This window comes from Lutra lutra, chromosome 8 (assembly GCF_902655055.1).
Source record: "Lutra lutra chromosome 8, mLutLut1.2, whole genome shotgun sequence".
Lineage (NCBI taxonomy): Eukaryota > Metazoa > Chordata > Mammalia > Carnivora > Mustelidae > Lutra > Lutra lutra.
The window spans coordinates 12,038,616-12,055,104 of NC_062285.1; the positions used below are offsets into that span (position 1 = coordinate 12,038,616).

Below are 16,489 nucleotides of genomic sequence, written 5' to 3' on the forward strand. Positions count from 1 at the left end.
AGATTTCTGCATGGAGTTTGTTTCGTAGAATGCAATACAAAAGGGCAGCATACTGTCAAAGATAAAGTATAGGCTTCATACGTACACAGATGAGAATGTGAAACTGGGAAGCCCCATTCTCTACCTGTAGGTTTGGAGATAATTCCGGTCAATTTTCTGACGCTCAGTTTCCTTTCTGTAAAGTAGGAAAAAAATCCCCACCAATCTTACAGGAGTAAAGATAGTATATATTAAATACCAAATATTACATCTGGCCAATTTCTTCAATAACCAGGAGATATCATATACATAAATACTAATCTATAAATAAGGAGGTTGAAGCGGTTCTCTCTCAAACTGTGTTTCTATGCTATGACCCAGCACTCGTACAGGTGGGGACATGGTCACGGCAAGGGTGGGGAAGGTCTGAAGTGGGAGGCAGCTGACGAGAATTCTGATGCCTTTAACAGCTTCTAGATACCTTGGCTTTGGTTTATAACATCCCTCGGCCACTCTGGGAATGTTTCCTGGTGAAACAGACCAGCATGGCAATCACAGGCTTCATTATATTTGGGGATGTTCAGTCAACGGTTACACAGAGAGGCGCCATGTGATTAACCAATCATCAGGAAACAAAACCAAAAATGTTGGAAGAAGTTGTTTAGCTTTGGCTAATTAACAGCTAACCAGATAACTGAGAAAAGCGCAGACATGGTTAACTGAGTCAAATGACTTCGCCACAAATGCTTTTTCTCTTCTACCCAAAAACAGATGAATGATTTACAAAAACAGAGCATCTGGGAAGCTTCTGGAACAACAACATGAAAGCACACTATGAATTCCTTTATGTTCAAGCTATGGAGCCTGTTTAACATAAAGGTTCATGCTACACACCCCACCCCACCCCCACCAAACACCAGAGCATGCTAGTGCAAATACGCTCACTTAAGGTAAAACAACATCCTGGTTTTGGAGAAAGCAACAGAAAGAAAGAATCCTCTTCCACGACTAGTTGCTCACCTATATACGTTCCACTGTGGTTACCAGCATATTCAGCATCTTCTGGATGGAGTATAAAAGCATACAGAACAAAAGCCAAGAAATAAAGCAGAACAGTTAGAAGCCCAGCCACAGATGCAAAAAATAAATTACTTAAAACAATTATGTAAAGCACAGCATCGAACAGCCCTCACAACGCCACTCTTAAACATAAAACGTTTTGTTTTACATTTAAGCTTCAAGTGATGTTTTAAGACATCATGCAATTTTGTGTTTCAGCCTCCTTCAGGGGTTCCTTGATGCAGTTCCAAGAAAATTGTAAAAGATCTGCCTGCACTGTTTATACTTTCCGTAGTTAAGAAAATTACAACACTTGATCCCCCAAAGTCAATTTATTTTTGTAAATCAGGCTCTTTGATAATATGTAAAATATAGCACTGACTTTAGATTAGACAAAGACGTTGAGATTAAGATACATCCTTGCTTTGGAGGGGAAGAAATTCTGTGTTGGGAAGGAATAAAGGCATACTATTTCTCTTTTTGTTTGGTTTTTGAAAAAAATGAACGGATGAAAACATTTTAAAATAAACGATGTGTTATTAATTATTCCTTGGAGATAAGTGAAAACTGGGTTATGCATATCTTAAAAATTTAATTGAAGTATTGGGTACTTATTACTATACATCCCTTATCTTCACATAAATATGCTTCTGGAACTATCAGCACAGCATGTGCTGAAATCAAATAGTTGAGAAGATTCCCCTGACATCCTTATGTTAAAGTAAGGATGCCGATAGATCTGAGTAACATTGAGACAGAGACAAAAACAATGTATTATCAGATTACTTTCCTTATTTCTGCTATATGAAGCAAAACAGTACAGTTCTCAAACAGAGTCCAACCATGAGTTTTGGTACTGTAACATCAAGATGGAAGCTTGGATATATAATAATCTTCTATAAACTACTTGCTATATTCAATTTAACCCACACATACTTGTACTAAATGAAATTAATAGACTGGGGCAGGGAAGCTTTTATACATGTACCTTTAATTTCCTCTGAGAAGCACAAAGAAAATAAGAAAGGAAATGATTAAATATGCAGAAAATACAATTAAAAGTAGGAAGAAGATGCATCTGAGGAAGAAAAAAAAAATCTACCTACCACACTCAACTGTTTCCTCATCTTAGAAAAGCCAAAGGGGAAAAACAAATGTATTTTAAATATTTCAAAATTATTAGTTAACAAACAGAATTCATGATAAACTACGTTTTGGACTGCACTGTAGTCCTGGTCTGAAAAGAATACGTACACGAAAGCAGTAAAAGCGCAAAGCCTTCATTCAGCTTACTAAATGCCCAAATGGGAAAAATAATAAGGAAAAAAAAATTTCCAAAGTAATACCTTCAATGGGGGATTATTTTCATAGGACATTTCTGTTTATAAACTAATCTGTTTAACACTTAGGATATATATTTAGAAACAACCCTTAAAATGCCCTTAAAATGTCTCAATGTCCTGTAAATTTAACAGTATTTTCAATTTATTACACATATGAAAGGAGTCAGGAAGAGCCCCTTTACTTCATTCTGGCTACAGTATTAATAAGAGGTATTTTAATGAATAATTCTAAAAATCACTAATTGTTACTAATAGGAAAGAAACTTGAGAGTTCCGCGCGACCGAGGACACTCACCTTCAGTTAAAAGTGGAAAAAGGAAAAAGGAAAAGGAAAAGGAAAAAGGCAATTTAAGAGAAGCAAAGTCGAACCACAAGTCAAGGTAGAACATATTTTGCTACGAGATTTTGGAGAACGAACAGAGCTGATCGGGACAGTTTTCCGCTCACTTCTCTCTCCAAACTACAGAGTGGCAGTCAAAGAAAACACTTAGGACAGTGTGTGCACCACCACTCTTTTTTTCTTTTTCAAATACCTAGGGGTCCTCCAACTGGATTGGATCTATTTGAACATAATTTGCAAAAATGACAAGCAAATCGTTATTATTTGGGCTCGTATTGAGAATCACCCAAGCTGTGAATTTATTTACACTCATTACCTTCATAGCTTTGAAATGCCACGTACATCTAAAACAAATTAGCAGAAAAGGAACAATAAACTATGTGATTCGGATTAGCCGAGCCAAGCAACCAGGCTTAGGAAAAATAATACGAGCAGAGTCTGCAATCGCAGACACCCCCCCACGAAGCGGGTTATTAAACAGAAGGTATATTTTCTGAAGGAACAACAGGATTGACTGAGTGCTGCACCCTGATTAAAGAACCAGTGTCAAGTCCATCAGATTTTATCATCTGATTAAAAAGCCATGTCTCTCACACACGCGTGCGCGTGCACAAACACACACATGCATAAGAACAAAAATTAAAACACCAAGGTCAGCCCACAATAAAAACAAACATCTCCATGTCACAAATAGTATGGCATGTTTCCTATTCTAATAAAAGGTGGTGAATATGCTGTGTACATTCTCAGAAGAGTGTTTCTTCCATGCTCTAAGTAGGAAGAAAAGCTCTTCTTTGTGCGATAACCCACATGCATATCTATCTCCAAGCCAGCAACAAGCTTCGTGGACAGCCGCAAGGAAAAGCAAAGAACACTTTTCCTTACACTTAGCAAGTCTGAACAAAGAGGAAAACATAGAAAAGGTTGATTTCAGAGACGTTTGGGACAACTGCACGATTCTGAACTATATTCTTAACGAAGGCACTGTTCTGTGTACACTAAATGCATAAACGCATTGAATTCTCACACCGCTCCACGAAGCCAGTACTGTTCCCTCCGTGTCACAGATGGCAATCAGAGGGACAGAGAAATGAAGCACTCTGAAACGAGGACCCATACGATCTGGCTTCAGAGTTTGCGTTTTTAAGTACCATGCTATACAATCACGCCAAAATCACTTCTTATTTACTCTAACTGTATGCTAGCAAATACAAGTTGGTGGGGAGGTCAAAAAAGTTAATTTCAAGCTTCCTGTCTACTCTCCATACCCTCCCAGCACACCAGCCTCTTGTCTCTTCCCCCAAAGCTTGACCCTCCCCGGCCTAAAAGGAGTTCACTCTCCAACATCTTCAAGCACTGACGAGCAAGACAGGAAAACTACAAAACCACAGAAGAGAGGCCAAGAAGGTCACAGAGAGTAATTGTGGCTGTCTTCAGAGAATGGAGTGGAGATGCTTCGGCAAGATGAATCGATGAGCCCATGCAACAGGGCATGGGGAAATTCTCCATGCTGCTGGCTGCCAGCTCCTCTGAGCAGGGCAACGTCAGATATTCTGGGCAGTTGGAGACATTGTGTCTACATAGGCGTGTGATCGCATTTACGGGGTCAAAGCCGTGCTTTCTTCTGCCTCCCTCTACCCACATCAATCTTCCCTAAAAGTCTGCAATAACCCGTGACCACAGAGTACACCCTTAATAATTAATCAGCCCTTTCTTACCTGCACAGCATTGGGTTCCCAAGACAAAGGCAAGAGACAGTATGGCTTGGAACCCTTCATATGGAAAAGCGAAAAGCTGTACCTTCTGAGAGTGTTCTAGAAAGAATATCTTCAATTTACATAAGAAGAACACAGTCGACTGAGATGAAAAGTGAGCAATAATAATTAGGCCATCACCTCAACCATCTCCCGACATAAACAGTCAGACATTACAGTTTACAGCCTAGTTCATCTGCGCCTCTGTCCACACAAACTCTGAACTTTGGCATTTCCCAAAGAATATCAATAAATACTGGGGTGGTGGGGAGGGGGGGCTACTTTCAGTATTTTTTAAAAACCCCTTATGTTTCTGTTAACACAAAATCCCACCAATATTAAGAAATATTTGACAGAGTTTTAGGCATACACATTTAATATAAGAACATAAGCAACCTACTTGTTAATTTCTGAATTAACTTTATAGATGAGCACACTAAATAATTACTGTTTAAGGGGCGCCTGGGTGGCTCAGTGGGTGAAAGCCTCGGCCTTCGGCTCAGGTCATGATCCTAGGGTCCTGGGATCAAGCCCCGCATCGGGCTCTCTGCTCAGCAGGGAACCTGCTTCCTCCTCTCTTTCCACTTGCCTGTCTGCCTACTTGTGATCTTTGTCTGTCAAATAAAAAATAAATAAATCTTTAAAAAAAAAATTACTGGTTAAGATGCCAGGAGAAAGGAGCTTACTCAGTTTGAATAGTTGTAGCGACCTAGAACATTGTATATATATTATTCTCAAATGCTTGGCCTTCCAAAATATTGACACCATGAAGAGTGAATTCATTTGTTCATTCCGTGTTTAAACTGTACTGTTGGTAGATTGTGATCTTCAACCCATGAAATGCTTGTCTTTGAATGGACTTAGTTATATGCTGTTTGAATGGACACCTCTTGCTCCAGTTAAATATTTTCTCTTGGACCCACATGACAGCAGTGACAATTGGTTAAAACAGATTTTAAGATACAATATTTTGTATTTTTACCTTCAGATCTTTAAAAAAAAATCATACCTTCAGGATTTTTTTTAATTACAAAAATTCTGTAAGAACTGTTTTGTAAAATAAAAATTTTAAATGGATATTACTCAATCAGCAGTATGAAATCTTTTAAGGTATTTATACTTCAATAACTAAAAAAAGAAACTAAGCACCATAAATAAAAATCATACTGGAATCTTCTCCTGTAACATACACTACTTGAATAAGAGGAGGTTTTTCTGAATACCCTGTAAACTAGATTTAAAATGTTATATACTGTTGAAGTCTAAGTTATTAATGTTTGTATTATTAGGAAGACAAAAACTTATAAAGTTTAATTTCAACAGAAACGGAACCAACAGCATTTTAATTAAGCAAAGAAAATCATATTTCTTTTTGAAGGTTAGGTGAGATCATATTGCTTTATATATGCAACTGAACTATAAAAAAATAAGCTTTTGGCAGAAAAATCACAGAGTACTTTCAATAATATCGACACGAAAATTGCAAGCTGCCAAATGGCTGTCCTTAAAACTTCTATACGTTACTTAAGACACAAGACAGGCTTTAAACTAATTTCCAAAACACTTAACCTGTGTCTTTCATGTAAAAATCTAAAAGTCGGTCACGTCAAAGAGAAGTGATCAGACTTCTAGGCTGTTCTGTCTCTATTACAAAAGTAAATCCATTATGTGAGAGCCTCTCATCGGATGAAGGAGAAAGGGAGGGAACACGGAATTCTATTAGCAATTTCTTTGTTGGGTTGGCTACTCTTTGAAACAACAGGAGGAAGTGGGGAAGAGTCCCCTCTACCAAGCTTCTAAGATTCACTTACGCTTTAGTTTTAAGAGTTCATATTTTTTAGTAATGTTTAATTACAAGAGGCAGATTATTTTGTTTGAGAAGCCTATTTTCTCAATCTGTATCAGATACGCCAAGATTCTTAAGGGAAGGAAATAACCAAGCATCTAAGATGAATACCACAGTTTGGCATAAGGATGCCAGTTTTAAAGCCTGATGATGTCAGTTTTATGGCTCCTGTCTTTATCTACCACGGAGTCAGGATCTATAGCTCGAGTCCACATAAATGCCTTCTCCAGTCCTTTCTGACTTTGATCTTGACATTGACTGAACCCTTAAATTTCCAGAGCTTTTCCTCCATGTGAACTTGAGTTATGATGATATACTGTGAGTCCAATAAAGAGTAAGACCACAGTAATGCAAGCAATTATTCTCTGAACAAGTTAACTGGCTAATATGATACATACTATTATCTGATTGAAGTCATTATTCTAAATTCACTGTTTAACACAATCTCCTAGGTTTTAAGCGCACTTGTAAAATTTAGTGCCGAAAATTATCAATATGACTATTTTATAATAAATTTATAAAACACCAGCATGACAGAATTATTTCCCTTTTAAAATATTTACATTAAATTAGAAACGTTTCTTAAAACCTAGTCTATGAATTATTCAAAGTCATATAAATAAAAGATTTTATGTTAACTTTGTTTTTCTTCATAATGTTATTCTGTAGTTTAGCAAAGGACAAGATGGATGTCCTATCCTAAAAATCTAGGTACCAAATGTTCACAAGTCCAGAAAGTGTTGGGTTAGATGGCCTTTACAGTTTACAAGGGTCGTTATGTAAAGAATCACTATCAGATACACAGATTATAGAATAAAGTGAACAAAGTGCTTTTAAATGACCTTAAACATGTTCAGAACCAGTATAATAATTTTTGCATAACTTTGGAGTTCAGGGGTTTAGGAGAAAACATTAAAAGAAAAACTTCAAATGGAACTTTGATTCTTTGACAATAAAAGTACTAACTTTCTATTTAAGCTTCATAGACACAGACTGTCTCTCTGAATAAGGCCATATTTACTATACACTAGTGATCTGGATATGTTGACACAATTTGTTTTATTTAAAAATAGAGAACATCCATATATATGAGAACCACCAATACATGAATATCCGTGAATTAAGTCTAATTTAAAAAAAATAGAAAGAAGGAAAGGAAGGAAGTGTGGATGGGAATCAGTAAATATTCCTAAACGGTCTTCAAGAGGCAGCAGAAACAAAACAAAACAAAAAACAAACAGAAAACAAAGAACCCTAAAACATCCAGATAATGACATGTTAGTAATTTCGGAATAAATATTTCTCAGAGTCAAATATTAAAGACTATCACATAAAAACTCCGCATAGTAACAGACAAACATTGCCCATTATAATTAAAAGCCCACAAACACTCCCTCTGACATTCACACACATTTATATTGCAACTAGTTTCAGGAGAGCTGTTAGAAAGACAATATACACATTTTATCTAGGTTTTTTTTTTTTTTAAAGAAACACATTTATAAAAACAAATAAATGAAAATTCACAATTCTACCAACTGGAGATCTCTAAGTGGCCTAAGACTCAAACAAATTGGGAGTAGGATTCAGATTCGAATAGAATCACACTGATTTCCTTCTCGTGTGACACACATTGTAACCCCCAGGCACCAAATGTGTAAGAAGCCTGCAGGACCCCAATTTAGAAATCCCTCCAAGGGTGAGGGAGGTGGCCGCCGCGGAGGCTCTGCCAGTGAAAACTCATCGCACTTAGGAATGATGCAAACCTCTGGTTAAACTGTACACTTTCCGATGTCACAATCCATGCGGCATTCTATGACAAGGGGGTTTTCCTTCTGCCCAGACCTCAACGGGCAAGAACGAGCAGGCTTTGGCATCAGCGCTCCACCTGAAGTATCCGCTTGCTTGTGAGATTTATACTACACTCGACCGTAGTTTGGCTCTCTTAAACTGTAATTCCTGCGCAATACACGTCGACAAACTGACAGAAATAACAGGAGATGTGAAAAATGTGACAATACTAAAACCAGATGTTGGGGTAAGATTCCAGCATCATTTTACTTGTGCGTTCGTCTTTTAATGTACAATCTCTGTACTGAAAACAAAAGGCTTTTTTTTTTACTCTTAAAAATACCTAGAACCATGAAATGTTTAGGGAGATGGAGGAGGAAATTTATGGGATGGGGACTTGACAGGGGTGAGGGGGTGGGGTGTAGAAGAAAAGCTGAGAGAACAGGAGTGTGAAGGGAGGAAAAGAATGCAGCCAAATCCACACTATCTTTTTCTCAGTAACCCTACCTCATCCTTTTCCTGCACTTGTTTTGTTTTAATCTTGTCTTGTAACAACTCCAAACAGGCAAGTTGAAGGTCAGAGATACTCTGATTTCTGAACAAGCAAGGAGCTAAGAAGAACAAGAACAACTCTTCTCAGGCCCAACTGCCTTTGTGCCCAGGAAAGTAGTAGATTTTCTTCCCCTGATTTTACCAAGGAGTGTCTTACCCGAACCTTCTAGCTTTGGAGGAATAAAAGCACTGCATTTGAGGCTACATTTATAAGAACACCCACGTTCAGAAGTCAAGAAGGATAGCCTTGCTAGTTAGCTGCTCAAAGTGTGAGTCATGGGTATATTATAAACAACCACAAACACCCCCTTTCTTCAAAAGAGTCACTTAAATATTCTACTGCGAGTTTCTTATTTGTTTGGTTGCCGTGAAATGATGATCCGAAAGCTATCACAGGCACCACAAGCTCTCGTCCTCCCACAAACACCTGCTTTAATAGTCAAAAATAAACAGCGAGATTTGGTTACTCTGCATTTTTATGAACAAACTTACATGATTTCCTGTTGGAAACTTTCAAGGGCTGAACTAGTATTCTGGTCGTCTCAGAGCCAATCTCCTGGGGGGAAAAAGAAGGTCAATGCCTATCAATTTTCAGCACAGATCCAAGATTAATATAACACCAAAATATTAAAAGTCCCAAGGGGGGGGGGAATGGGAAGCCAGGGGGAAAAAATGAACACAATGCAATCTATTCAAATTAAAAAATAAATCCTCTCCTTTTCAAATTTTTATAAGTCATCCCCACTCCAAAATCACTCTCCTTTCCCCCCCCATCTTTCACATCAATACAGTTTCAGATATTAATGTGCTATTTTCCATTTGCTTCATAACAAAAACTGATATGACCGGGTCCTGTCATATTATTTTTGGTCATTATTCATCCTTAGTTAGACAAAACAGAAATCCAAACCTGAGGGATAAAGGGTTCTAAAGCAAGGTTTTAGTGCTCCTTTTATCACAACTCTTCTCCACCGCTATTTTGCAGAGAACAAAAGGTCATTTGAAGAGAGACCACTATTCTCGCGCCAGCAGCTCACCTTTCCTGGAAATGCTTTGAGGGAATCAAGCCCGCCCTGGGATTGGCATCATCCGCGTGCTTTGCCTGCCACCACGTTGCATCATCTTGGCTCATAATCTGAAGAATATCTCCCTTTTTGAAAGAAAGCCCAGCTTCCTTACATGGAATTGCTTTATCCTCATTAGGGTCATAGTCAAAGAGGGCTTTGATAAACATCTGGAAGAGAGTTTCATTTAAAAGGAATAAATATTAAATAAATAAATAAATGGGAAAGGGCCAAGATTCTTCTTTGATTTAAGGATACTTTTTTTTTTTTTTAAAGAAAAAAGAATAATTTTTATTTTATTTTTTAAAAAAGATTTTATTTATTTATTTGTGAGAGAGAGAAGCATGAGAGCATCAAGGGGGAAGGGGGAAGGCAGAGGGAGAAGCAGGCTCCCTGCTGAGCAGAGAGCCCGTTGCGGGACACGATCCCACGACTCTGGGATCAAGACCCGAGCCGAAGACCAGATGCTTAACCGACTGAGCCCCCCCAGGTGTCCCCACAAAAAGAATGATTTTTTTTTTTCTCAAAAAGAGAATATGAAAATAATTCACTGTGACAAAGAGGATGGGGAAACATTAGCACTCCCCACCGCCAAAAAAACAAAACAAAAAGGATTTTTAAGGAATGATTACCTTGCCTTCTTTAGATGGAGTCTCCTCTTTGATGCTGGGTATAATCTTAAAGGTAATTGCTCCCTGAGACTGAGCCTGGTAACAGAGGAAAGACTTATCAGAGAACTTCTAGAGCCCAGGAGAAGGAAGGCAAAATAGGCAGAAAAGGGAATGATGCTGAAAATTTATAAGCTTGAGGTTTCTACTCTTAGATAAACCAAACTGAGAAAACTATTTTTGTAGAAATTCCTGCAATATGAGAAAGCACTTGAGCTCAAGTAAGTTAAAAAACACGAAACACTAAATGCACTTGACCTCCAGTGCACTTTCAAAATGTATCCCCATCCACACTGAGCTACTTTAAAACAGAAACACGGAATCTGCAGACTGCCTGATACAGACAATATTAAGGATGATGTGCAAAGTTCAGATGATACATTTTAGTATTGGCATCCATGATTTTAGGAACAAAATACCTGTACTGTCAGCAATGCAGTTGTATGATTCACTACATAATACATACACACACACACACACACACACACTAGCTGCAATGCTCAGCAGAAAAAAAATAACGAGCATCACTGTTATTATACTCTGGTTAGTGAGTAAAATGCCAAATGTAATAGGTTAATTAAAAGAGAAAAAGATTAACTATTAATTAATTAAAGAAGCAACAACATTACAGGCCATTCTTTTCCGGACCGTCTCAGACCAGAGCAGATGTCCCTTCATACCCTCTCATGTCTTTCTCGGTTTCTTTTTAGCATTTCTCCTAACTGTACGAAGTAATCATTTATATGATTATTTCTTAGGATCTGTTATCCCTGCTAAATTCTAAGCTCCACGAAAGCACTAAGTATCTGGCACATATTGGAGTGGAAGGAAGGAAAAAAGAAAGAGGAAGATGAGATCAGGAAGAGGAGAGGAAGGAAAAAGGAAGAAGAGGGAGGGGAAGAGAGAGAGAGAGAGACAAGGGAGACTGGGTAGCTATCTCTGAGGTGCACTATCATAAAATAGGGCTCTGTTCTGGGGGCAGCTGAGAGGAGGCCCTGATTAATATTGTTTGTCAACGTCCATGGGCCACAGCCAACTTCCATTTACCAGCGGAAGTACCTGAAAGCCCAGCTAGGAAAAGCTGCATAGAAATCAGCTCTTGCAAATGTAAAGAAGCAGTACCAGGACAGAAAGACTCCAGTAAAAAGGGGCTTTAACAGTGCAAGTATCAGAATTTTAGAGCAGGAGTGATTTCAAACAGGTAATATCACTGTTATTACTTATCATAAAACAACTGACAAATCTTATTAAGAATTCATAGAATACTGAACTGCAATGGGGAAAGAAAGCAAGTCTTCTCTATAATCTCTTCCCATTCTACAATGTCCATTCTACAATGTGTGTGTGTGTGTGTGTGTGTGTGTGTGTGTGTGTGTGTGTGTGTGTTAATGTGTTCAAAGCCCTTAGAACAGTATCATTAAGTGCTCAACCACTGTAAGAATTACTAGGATTACAAGTCATACAGGTCTACAGCCATTGTGATTGCCATGATGTGGATGAATGATTAGTCAATCAGTGCAACCCTTTTGCTATTTCTAAGTATTTTTTACAATCTTGCTCATATAATACGCTTGCCAAATAATTTCCCACGGGTTAATTCCCAACAACTGAACTTCTTGATTAAAGGGTATGCAAATTTAAAATTCTAATGGTAGACAGCCATCTCATAAGGATCTACTAAATTCATCCCACCACTGGAAACATATGAGTAGGGCTACATGCCCAGACTCTAGCCATTATCAGGCTTTCAAATCCCTCTAATCCAGTATTTTTCAGACATCATGTTTTCTTTTGTAAATCTTTCTATAAATATTTTTTCTCTGATTTTTGTGAACTTTTTACACATTAAAATACCTCCTATCATATATATGGACAATATTTTTCCTAAGTGTCATGTGTCTTTCAGGTAACATATGGCATCTTTTTCCATACAGAAAGTTTTCCATTCCTGCCATCACCTCAGTTATCTTTCTATTTGAATTTCACATCAAGTTTAAAAAGTCTTCCTTTACTTTTTGACTTTTTTAAATATTTAATTCATTGGGACTTGTTTTGGGTATAGTGTAAAACAGGGACTGACTTTCTTTTTTATAACTGAATCATCAATGTATCCAGTACCATTTATGAAATGACTTCCCGGTTTTCCCATGGATTTAAAATGCCATCTTAATCACATACTAAATATTCATATATATGGCGGTCTGCTTGAAGATACTAAACTCTTTTTCTGTATGTTTGCGTTTTCATACATTAAAAGCGAAACGTCTCCCTCATTTTATCCTTACAAATGAACTGGAGAATTAATACTGTCAAGGCCTAAAATAATTTTGTTCTGTTTTAGATTTCACAAGGCATCTAAATCAGTTTCACGGTTTTAGATACCTAGAAAGCATAGCCAAGAGTTTGCCCATGTCCATGGGAGAAGGAAAAGAAAAATTCATCACGAATAACAGAGTCGATGCCGTCTCTTAAGTGCCCATTTGAGACAGGCCCTGAAATAAAATCTTTATATACATTAGTCATTTAATCCTCAAAACACTGCCAGGAGGTATTTACCTCTTCTTGCTCTCATTTTGTAAATGAAAACACTGGCACAATGCAAAGAGTAAGGTAATTTCCAAGAATATACAGGGATTAAGTAATAAAGCTGGGATTACAGCTCTGGACAGCTAAATCCAAATTCTGCATTTGTAACCAAGTCTGAAACATACTAATTCAATTTCATTTTTTTTAAAGATTTTATTTATTTATTTGACAGAGAGAGATCACAAGCAGGCAGAGAGGCACTCAGAGAGAGAGGAGGAAGCAGGCTCCCTGCTGAGCAGAGAGCCCGATGCGGGACTCGATCCAGGACCCCGAGATCATGACCTGAGCCGAAGGCAGCGGCTTAACCCACTGAGCCACCCAGGCACCCCAATTTCATTTTTATTGCAAGTTTAAAATACATTTTCAGCTTACCAAAATCTGAATTATTTCCTCAGGCCTTTTATCCTCGACTGGAATCCCATTCACTTCCCTAAGTTCATCACCAACATGTATAAGACCTGAGAAGTAGCAAATTGGGTAAATTAGCAGAGTTACCTACGAAAGAACCGCAATTCTCAACTGTGTCCAGACTCTGAGCATTGTTTGGTGCCCTGAATACATGAGGACACCTTTAGGCTTCTCTGGTTTCAGATTCTGTGCCTCTAAACAGCAATGAATCAAAGACTACCACGTTATAACACTGCCAAAGAAATGACACCAGCAGCCCGGCCTTTGTCTAGAAACGTGTATTATTTTCACCTAGCAAAAGAATTTTTATCTTGTTTTAAAGGCTGCACACATGCAGTCGTCCTTTTCGAATCAGGAACACTTGAAACAGACCCTAATATCACTCTGGAAGCCCATGTAAACTGAGATTGTAAAGTCGAGTGAGAAGTATCATGTATTTCAACAGGTTTCCACAGTTCAACACAGAGCAAAGTATCTTACTGTTTTGATGTATTACATCAAAAGATCGTTATCCTCTTAATTACATGTTGGAAATGTTGCCCATGAAATGCAACATAACTTGTCCACGTGGCTGGTGTTGAAACCCTTACCACTTGTTTCTCTCTTTTTTTTTTTTTTTTAAATCCTTACCACTTCTATCCGCAGCACCTCCTCTCATGATTCTAGCCACAACGATGGCTCCAGTCTGCTCGTCTTTCTTAATGGTAGCTCCCTTTGAAGGAAAACAAAACAAAAAAAAGTACCCGTGGGTAAAGGTGTGCACTGGGTGATAGGAAAGGGAGCAGAAATAAGGACATCTAATCCGGAAAAAGTGAAAACAATTACACAAAAATTAAAGGTACGAGGCAGGAGGAACAGACACCATGCCCCTCATCGTACAAACACTCCTGACTTGGGAAAAATTTTCTATCAGACAGAACCTCTCCAGTTTTCAGCACCATTTAAGGATTTTTTTAAGTCTTTAACCTCTTCAACATGATGAAAAATACAAATATCTTTTTCCATTATAGTGCCTTCTATTTGAATACTATTTGTTTTTGCCCCTTGACAGCATCTGCTCATCTCACTTTGTCTTTCTAATACCCCATGAAGAAGGTGGGCTCCACTGAGATTAAGTGAATGCAAAAATCTCATATAAATTAGAAAACTGAAACCAAGGGCATCTGGCTTTTAGTTTCACGATCCTTTATTACACTACTATGGTAAAGGAACTCAGACATAATGACAAAAAAAGAGAAAAATTAAACTCCGAAATTAGTCATATTCCTTACCTAGTGCTAAGATAAACTAATGGGGAAAAGATCTGTAACTCCAAGGTCTTCACGTACTAGGACTACACTTAGTACAAAGAGAACCAACATTCTGGCATAAGATTAGGAAACAATTTCAAAAAGGATCCAGAAATTCTTCACTTATGGATGTTCAGAAGCAAATTAACTGAATGTTGCTTTATAAGAACATCAGGCACAAATGGTTACTTTGAACACCTTTTTATGACTTTCCTTCTAAGAAACTGGCATCGGTGTAGGAATGCATTCTACAATGGCAACACACAGCTAAAAAGATGCACGTTAGATGGTGGCAGAATTCACCGGAAGAAGAAAGTCGCATTTTTCTCACATGTCAATACACACGTGTGTATCATTAAAAAAGGTATGTAAACAAAATCAGGAATACATTTATAATAAATATATTTTCTATGACAGCTATCAGATACCTAATAATGGTTAAAAAAATCAAATAAGTGATCAGATTATTTTGTGACACTTTTCTTCACCAAGCATGTGGTCATGTCCAAAGATTTAAATGAGCATCTCTCCACAATTGTAAACACCAGACCCATAAAGACCCATCATTAACTTACTGTTAATGGTAAGTTCTGCTTTTCTTTAAAGTTTACTTATAGCCAAGATCACCAGAAATGTAATATTTCTAATAAAACTAGTGTGATTACACAAACTTTCATTTGCCTTAACAGTATCTCAAATCCTCCCATCAGAGTATGCCTAATGGCAGAAGGGTCTGGTAACCGAATTTAAGATTAATTACCCATTTTTTCAGAGGGTTCTTTTTCCCCCATACTTTTCTTTTTTTAATTGAGGTAAAATTGGTATGTAACATTATTATGACTTTCAGGTATACGCCATTACAATTTGACATCTGTATGGACTACAGAGATCACGAGTAGAAGTCCAGTTACCACCCATCACTATTTACTTGACCCCATTCCCCCATTTTGTCCCCCAACCAACCTTCTGGTAGCTACCAATCAGTTGTCTGTATCTACGAGTTTGTTTTATTTGTTCATTTGCTTTTTTCTAGATTTCACATATGAATAGAATTATATGGTATTTGTCATTCTCTAAATTCTTTCACTTAGGATAGCACCTTCAAGATCTCTCCATGTTGTTGCAAATGGCAAGATTTCATTCCTTTTTAATGTGGGGTAATACTCTGCTGTATATACGTACACACCATATCTTCTTCACCTGTTTGTCTACTACTGGACATTTAGGTTCTTTCCAGGTCTTGGTTATTATATATAATGGCACAATGAATATAGGGGAGCATGTATCTTTTTTTTCTTTCTTTTTTTTTTTTTTTAGATTTTATTTCTTTATTAGGTGGAGAGAGAGAGAGATCATGAGCAGGGGGGAGGGGTAGAGGGAAAAGCTGACCCCCTGCTGAGCAGGGAGCCCAATGAGGGACTCAATCCCAGGACCATGGGATCATATCCCGAGCTGAAGGCAGACACCTAACCAAATGAGCCACCCAGGCACCCAGGGCATACACCTTTTCAAGTCAGTATTTTTATATTCTTCAGATAAACAGCCAGAAGTGGAACAGATGGATCATATGTTAGTTCAATCTTAATTTTTTAACAGTATGGAGAAGTCTCCCTACTGTTCTCCATAGTGGCTGCACTAATTTACATTCCCATGAATGTATACAAGGGTTCCCTTTTCTCTACATCCTCACCAACACTTGTTATATCTTGTCTTTTTGATAATGCCCATTCTAACTAATGTGAGGTGACACATCAAATGCAGTTTTGATTTGCACTTCCCTAGTAATTACTGATATTGAGCATCTTTTCAT

The 16,489-nt window shown here is 37.7% G+C and overlaps 1 protein-coding gene across 1 annotated transcript in view; it reads right to left on the bottom strand.

The window, feature by feature from the left end:
* Positions 1-16,489, bottom strand: part of MPP7 (MAGUK p55 scaffold protein 7) — a 285,707-nt gene that overhangs the window by 70,397 nt on the left and 198,821 nt on the right. Inside the window, 6 exon segments of the mRNA XM_047743326.1 lie at positions 9,157-9,195; positions 9,198-9,220; positions 9,702-9,898; positions 10,361-10,435; positions 13,355-13,440; positions 14,021-14,102. Of these exon segments, the coding sequence (XP_047599282.1) occupies positions 9,157-9,195; positions 9,198-9,220; positions 9,702-9,898; positions 10,361-10,435; positions 13,355-13,440; positions 14,021-14,102 (502 nt within the window).